Here is a 7356-nt window from a genome sequence, read left to right as displayed (position 1 = left end):
TATATATATATATAAATGTGTCCATTATATATTTTTTTCGTCTTATATATTTTCTGTTCGTATGTATAAAAACAATAATAATAAGAGGAAGAAATAAAAATAATTATAAGGAATTAATTTTTGCATTATCTTTTATAAAAAGTAAAGAAATAAAAAAATCCATAAGAGAAGGTCAGATGGTACCGAACATCTTAAATTTTGTCGAGATGTCATTAGATAGATTTAATTTTCTTGGATAGCAAAAATTAAATCCACATAACAAGTTTATCTTTACAGGACTTTTTTTCTTAGTTTGTCGATTCGCTACGCGCTTCCGAAATGTTGACATTTAAATTCTGGACACCCTGTACATACACAATTTATGAAACATTATTCTTATACCAAAACATCTTTTTAATTGTATTTTTTATAAAAATAAAAACAATCGAGATTTTTAAGTATCATTATATTTTCTTGTTTTTATAATTGATATTGTCGGACAGAAAATTAAAGAAAAAAACATTTTTTTATTATTTTCATTATTTTTAGTTTTCATTATTATATACAATAGTTTTAATGTTATCTCTTATTTTAAAGTTCAATAGCTTTTAATTTATCTTTTAATGTACTTTTCAGAATATCTCTTATTTGCCTTTCTTATTGTCATTTCCTTATTTCTTACTTTCTTAACAGTTATCATCACACTTTCTTTTTTCCATTTACCTCGTATCTTCCTCGTATTTACTAAAACAGTCGTCAAAAAACTAAGGCCAGTATTCACAGTCGATTTCTTATATTTGAGATATAAAAGAATAATTGATTTTTATATGTAATTTTTATTGTCTTAAATACAATCTTAAGACGTCATAAGCTCTAATACCGCCCGTCATATCTCATTCGAACGGACGACAAAAAAAAGCAACGATATGAAATGAGCAGCTTTAAAACAAAAAAAATTTTTTAATCTCTTTTAAGAATATAATTATATATTTATACGATTTTTAATATTTTTTATCGAATATGAACGTTCAAAAATAAAATTTTGAAAATATAAACAGCAATACTGAGAAACGCAATAGAATCATACCATAGAGAATAATCATCTTTTTTAAACTTCGTAACGTATTTTGTTTCTATCGGTTCATTTTTGTTGCATAGATATCTTCATGACGAGCCCGTCAATTTTATATCAGTAACAACGGCCAGGGTCACGCTCGATGCAGCTCATCAGTACCTTTGTCCTGGACTCGCGCGACTCGCCGTAGTGTATCTTGAGAATCATCTCACACCATCGACCGTGCTTGAAATTTATCAGGGTCTTGGACTCTACGCGAACGAGCTACAGGAAGGTGATTCCAATTTTGACAGATCGTCAAATTTGCCACCGACACCATCAGCGCCCGGAGACGATGCCAGTGTAATAGGTGCGCCATTGAAATCTTTTTGGAAACAGTTTTCGCGGCTGCGTAGATGAATAAAAATGAAATGATTGGTACTAAAACTATTTGAACGGTACGGAGAAATTGATTCGTAATTCATTCACATTGCAGCTGCTATGTGCACGGATCTTCTGCTCAAGTGCTTGACTGTAATCGATTCGAATCCGGTGAAGGTGCTGCATCAGGAATACTTTGAGGAGCTCAGTGTCCAGGAAGTCGCCCAGTTAGCATATCGCGACACTCTGAATATCACTAGCGAGTCTATCCTCTTCAATGCGTTAGATAGATGGGCCGCAGCTGAGTGTAGAAGACAAGGCATCGAACCTCTGCCAGTCAACAAGAGGACTGTGCTTTCGGATGACGTCTGTTTCAGCGTGCGGTATCTTCTTATGAATGACCGAGAATTCGTCAGCGGCCCTATGGCGAGTGGTATCTTGACCAACGAGGAATGCGTTCATATTGTTTCTAAAATACTTAGACATCCCGAGGATCCGAAAAATGAGAGCGTAAGCATGCGTATTCTAATCGAGGGAAAATTTCTTCATTATTCTATCTGTCTAGTAAAGATATCTAAAGAGATATCAATCAAATAATGTAAATTTTTATTTTGTGTTGCCTGTGTTGTGTATTTCGTATTTTATATCCGATTAATTTCGTATTTGATAATAATATTGATCGTAGAAGATAATAAAGCTTATGGGAAACTCTCCTTGAAAAATTTACAGATTCGGAGCAGCGCAGCGGTCCATCCGTCTAGATTGTCCAATGCGCCTAGGATCGCATATAAACGCGAGAATCAGGACTGCAACATGTTAAGGCCGGGTAAAAAGGAACGACAGGACAACCGAAAAAATAGAAGAAGAGAGTGTGCTAGTCAAGGACATAGAGCATGCGCTAGAATAGGAAATTGTCTTGTACGAATTCTAGCTTGCGTGTTTGATTAAACACTGCACCATAGAATCGTAATCGTAGAACTTCCACAAATTTTCTCGAAAAAGATATTCGGTTGCCTTTCTGCGTCATTTTGTTTTTCGGTTACAAATTCCGCCTGAGAATATTTAATGACCGTCTAAGAAATAACGATACATACGCGTTTATCTACATGGTGATCAAGTCAAATCCCCAAAAGATATTCAGTATAACTGCATAATTAAATAGAACTTACAAATTATAGATACTTACTGCTCCTCGTAATATTTTTATGAATGCGAAAAGACACAAATAATTTCTATCATTATCGGAATATTATTAAACGTATCATGCGGTCACGTCAGCTAGTTGAAATCTATATACATAGGTAATATTTTTCAAGATAATAGAGAGAGACTGAAATGAACGTTTTTTAACATTTTTAGAAGATATTTATATCTCCGGCGAATTTTTATCGGCTAGACACTATTTCAAAGTAACGAAGAAATCACGCATGAAAATTAAGAACATGTTTTATGCCACTTCCATTATTATTATAAACATTTTGTTGTTTTGTTATATATATTTGGGGAGATATTTTATCTTCTTGTTTGCAATTTTGCGCAAGATCTGTTGCTATTACAACAGTAGTTTCGCTACAGTTGTTAGACGAAGTAAAGACTTTTGATATTACGAGATTATGCATTTTTCAATGTATTTTACATATTTTACAAAGAAACGAAACTTCAAAATTTTTATTTGATCGTCGGAGAAAGAAACTTTATTTATACGCATATGAATTATTAATGGTCTAACTATAACGTACCTTCTTCGTAAGCGCCTTTCCTAAACATTTTTTATAATTAAAATGTTCGAGAGTATTGTCTATGTTATTCTAAATACGAGACCTATTGAGTGTTATTATGACGTCTTCGTTGTGTTCATATTTGCTGTTCAGAGTATATTACAATCTTTAAATTAATTATTTGTATTTTGCATAGTAGGTAGAATTGCGGCTGAAAATCCAAGAGTTGACGCATTCAAGAATATATAATATTATTTTATAAGTCGGATTTAGAGTTATTTATCTATATCAAGTATTTATCTGATACCTCCCAATTAATTTTTGAAAATTTTATCTTTATTATTTATCTAGAGTCTCTTTTTGAGAGTATCTAAATGTCTATCCGTTTCATAATGATACATACAAATGTGATCATAAGTTGGATACTTTAGGGAAAAAGTTTCTGAAATTAACTTATATGTGCGGTAAAAATATGACGTTATTGGAAAAACAAAAATCATTTTATATTGATGATCAATTAGTAAATTTTTATTTTAACTTCGTATAAGACATCGTTTATAATATCGTTGCCATATACAATTATTGTTTTTAATCGGATTATTGACGTATATATAATAAACTTATACTTATAACAGTGTGCTTCGATAGAGTTACAGACTGATCACGCGGCCATACTTATATTTAAAATCTCTGTGATTGATGAGAGAACAGAATCGATTGAAACGAAAGAATTCAAGCGGTTTTTGACAAGTCTCTCCCCTCCCCATTATTTACTTACAATATTATTTTCTACTTTTATTGTAAGTCTAATTCAAGTGCGATTATATAAGTAATGTAAGTTCAACTTTGTAGCAAACAATAGTATTACGATAAATCATGAATACTAGTCATACGGATTTATTTTCCAAATAACTCAGTTACCAGATGTATTCTTTATTTCTTATATATAAAAAATAAAATATGTTACAACATGTAGACGAAAGAGAATGTGAAATACATAAAATGACACAATATAAAATAATAAAATGTTGTAATTATAAATTGATATTTAGTATGAAATATGTCATTTATGTAGAGAGAGAGAGAGAGAGAGAGAGAGAGAGAGAGAGAGAAAATTGTTGGATGAAACTTACAAGTAATGTTAATAAAATTAAAAAAATATTGAGTATGCAATCTTCTGCACTAATAAAATTGTTAGTAATTAATTATCGTTGTTAATAACGATATACTTAATTTAAAAACCGTTTTAATAAAAATTTTCCCACGATTTTTCATATAATATTTATACACACTTTTTAAATATACATTATTTATTTATTTATCTCATTAGATGTTGCTATATCCAGCAATTTATCGGCCATTTCGTGAAATCGTTCCGATTCTTCACAATGCGATAAGAGCAGTAAGCTGAACTTTTCGTAGCCATAGAAAGCACCTGCTATTGCACCGGCCATACTAGCAATCGTATCCGTATCGCCCCCTAAAGAAATCTATAAAATAGTAACAAAGACATGGTAATGTAAACGGCATTTTTTAATATTTTGCTATACATATAAAATTGATAATAATTATTTAATCTATTATATAAGTTTCGCTACGAAACGTATCATCTAATAACTTAAGATTAACTTACGGCATATTGAATTACTCTTCTGAGAGGATTATCAGTTCGTATCTTTTTTATACGTCTCTGTGCTTTCAGAAAGCAGAAAATCGCGGTAGGAACCGATTCTAAAGCTCTGACATTAACACCCAGTTCTTCAGCTACCCGTTGTTCATTAGGAGACACAATAGTGTCAAGTTCATCTCCATCCTCAGAAAGTAGATTCTTTACTATGTTTAATCGCTCTTTATATAGTTCGCTATGATTTACACGCTATAATTGATATCTGTCTATCTAAATGTAATAATGTATAACATAATATAAAATGTACCTTGTATCTCCTTCAATTTTGTCCATTTTATTTATGAGATCGTCAACAAAATTGGAAACGTTTAATTCTTCACTAGGATTTAAATGTAAACTTTGTTGAATTGCTATAGCCTGTGATAATAATGGATTTTTATAACAGATATCTATTGATAAAGATATATACACATATATGTATATATTATATTCTTATTGATAAAATTAATTTACAATTACTTGTAAAATAGCACCATTTATCCCTAACTTGTGTGCATGTGTAATTTCCGTTACTTCTTTTACATAATGTAAAAGTTTGTCATAATTGTTGTATGAAAATAATACAATAGGTGCAATTCGCATTGCACCGCCGTTACCGTAAGAGCCTAGACCGTCAAATAAATTTTTTGCTGGAATTTTTACATTTGTTTCCTCGACACATTTCTTCCATTCTTTAAGTACCTATAAATACATTGTGTGTGTATATAGCATATATATATAATATATATGCTATATATATACATATATAGCAGATTATTATAAATTAGTATTTATCACAAATTATAATTATAAAGCATTTATAATTATAAAAAGGAAATTGCAAAAATCTCTTCTAATACATGCAAACTTTATGTTACGTTATTTATAAGAAATCTGACGTTTTTTCGTCATATCGAGAAAAAACTTGAGATAAATTTATAGATTTATTTTTAATACTCTTTTAAAATAAATTAAAGTTATATCGAGTAAAATTATATTAATATTTATATATTATTAAATGATAGCCAATAAAATATAACAAAAGAAAATTGATCAATATGAATATACAACCAAGTAGAAATGTCTAATTGGTCAGAGCTGAAAAGCTGTTTTTTTTAAATATTCTAATGTCATATCCAACATAATAAAAAGATATGCTAATAATGAAAAAGTTGGTAAGTTCTCGTCGGAAAATCGCTACTTTAATAAAGCTATTAAAGAATTTAAGTAAGGAATCAATGATCTTTTCTTAGTTTCTTACCGAATCTACAAAATAAATCATATTAAAGAATTCTATAATAATTGCAAACTAGCTTTCTCTGTTGAATGCAGCCAATGATTTTCATAACTGAATTCTTCTTGCTAAAATTTAGGAGGTGGTGAGAACCTTTCCCAATGTACGCTCATAGATTGAGTGACAGATGAGGATGCCTGCTAAGCCCCGCTTAATTGTAGCTTTATCTATGTCTGAACAAATAATACTGAGTATCCTTGTGCATTTATGTCTTGAAAAACATTACTTTTCAGAACTGTACATGCAATTTACACAAAATTTCGACGACTTTAACACTTTTGTTTGTGAGATACTTGATCAATACATGAACTTGAATAACATTTCATATAATATAGCTATTCAATGAACATCCTTAGGACATCTTTTAAAGTGCTCTTTGGAGAACTGTGTTATGCGAGACTTTGTACAACAGCATTTGATACTAATTGTTCATAATTGAACCATCCTCAAATATTAGACAATTATCGATCAATACATTAATATATATTATATCAGTAAAAAACTAACAGTTACAGTACCAGCTCCGTAACCACGATCAGGCCTTTCATGATAACTTTTTGCAAATCGCTTAGCTACATCAACAATATCCAGCTCTTGTTTCTCAATCAATGATTCAGCTAAGGCGCGTGTCATTGCCGAATCATCTGTGTACTCCATAACAGGCTCTATATAATTAAGTTCTCTGTATAAAAAAATTGTAGCTTATTTCATATAAAAAATAAAAAATGTAAAAACATTTATAGGACGTTTAAGTATTTCTCGATTTTTATATTTAAATAGAGAAAACACGAGTTTTAATACATTATATGTACTATAAATATATTGATAATATTAACATACTGGACCTTATATAAACAAATGCATTATTGAAGGCAGGGTTGAAATTAGTTAACATCGAATTCAAATTAAAGTTATTCCATCACATGCAGGTTGGCTTTGTTACAAATTACAAATTTTTGCAACCTAACCTCTGAACTTCGTATCCCACAATTGATTCAACCGTCGCTGCAAATTGCTTTTTTTCTGAGCTGAAATAGTCTTCAAGCCTTCGTATGGGCTCCCAAGACAATCGCCGACCAAAACTCCTAGCATCGTACCGCGAAATTTATTTTTCAGTAACACCAAATCCATCCTTAATGTTATGATTATGTGAAAAGTGAAAATCTAACCAATTTTGCCAACTCATTGCTACAGTTTCACCCTAGATTAAATTTGAAATTCCCTCAGATACCCCTAAATCCTAATTTTCCTAAATCCTAATGGT

General features: G+C 30.5%; 2 protein-coding genes across 4 annotated transcripts in view; one reads left to right on the top strand and one right to left on the bottom strand.

Annotated features, from left to right (window-relative positions):
* The window catches only part of LOC108754621 (BTB/POZ domain-containing protein 6-B), a 22067-nt gene extending 18602 nt beyond the window's left edge, over window positions 1-3465 (top strand). Inside the window, exons 5-7 of the mRNA XM_018497056.1 lie at window positions 1138-1403; window positions 1530-1924; window positions 2144-3465. Of these exons, the coding sequence (XP_018352558.1) occupies window positions 1138-1403; window positions 1530-1924; window positions 2144-2362 (880 nt within the window). The 3' untranslated portion in view covers window positions 2363-3465. The remainder of the gene's footprint in view (window positions 1-1137; window positions 1404-1529; window positions 1925-2143) is intronic.
* A 933-nt stretch (window positions 3466-4398) lies between these two features.
* Window positions 4399-7255, bottom strand: LOC108754656 (poly(ADP-ribose) glycohydrolase ARH3-like). 3 transcript variants are annotated; one of them, XM_018497127.1, is made up of 6 exons: window positions 7061-7255; window positions 6600-6757; window positions 5279-5500; window positions 5067-5176; window positions 4766-4994; window positions 4399-4622 (listed from the first exon to the last, which is right to left on the bottom strand). In XM_018497127.1, the coding sequence occupies exons 1-6, from the start codon at window positions 7221-7223 to the stop codon at window positions 4443-4445; spliced, it is 1062 nt and encodes a 353-aa protein (XP_018352629.1). In that variant the 5' UTR covers window positions 7224-7255; the 3' UTR covers window positions 4399-4442. The 3 variants fall into 3 exon arrangements, with proteins under 3 accessions (XP_018352629.1, XP_018352630.1, XP_018352631.1); XM_018497128.1 differs by lacking the exon at window positions 7061-7255 and adding an exon at window positions 6938-7054 and having other exon boundaries at window positions 6600-6774; XM_018497129.1 differs by lacking the exon at window positions 7061-7255 and adding an exon at window positions 6938-7016.
* Between the last annotated feature and the right edge of the window lie 101 nt (window positions 7256-7356).

Source organism: Trachymyrmex septentrionalis, unplaced genomic scaffold (assembly GCF_001594115.1).
Source record: "Trachymyrmex septentrionalis isolate Tsep2-gDNA-1 unplaced genomic scaffold, Tsep1.0 scaffold80, whole genome shotgun sequence".
Taxonomy (NCBI): domain Eukaryota; kingdom Metazoa; phylum Arthropoda; class Insecta; order Hymenoptera; family Formicidae; genus Trachymyrmex; species Trachymyrmex septentrionalis.
Note: the sequence above shows the minus strand (reverse complement) of the source record. Positions and strands in the feature narration are given on the sequence as shown.

What these genes read in the sequence shown, in the direction of transcription:
- LOC108754656 (XM_018497127.1), bottom strand. Translation starts at nt 7,223, where the DNA reads ATGGATTTGGTGTTACTGAAAAATAAATTTCGCGGTACGATGCTAGGA. An exon ending in GTGGGATACGAAGTTCAGAG is followed by an intron (nt 6,758 to 7,060) that starts GTTAGGTTGCAA and finishes TTAATTATATAG; the next exon opens with AGCCTGTTATGGAGTACACA. An exon ending in TAAATGGTGCTATTTTACAA is followed by an intron (nt 5,177 to 5,278) that starts GTAATTGTAAAT and finishes TTATTATCACAG; the next exon opens with GCTATAGCAATTCAACAAAG.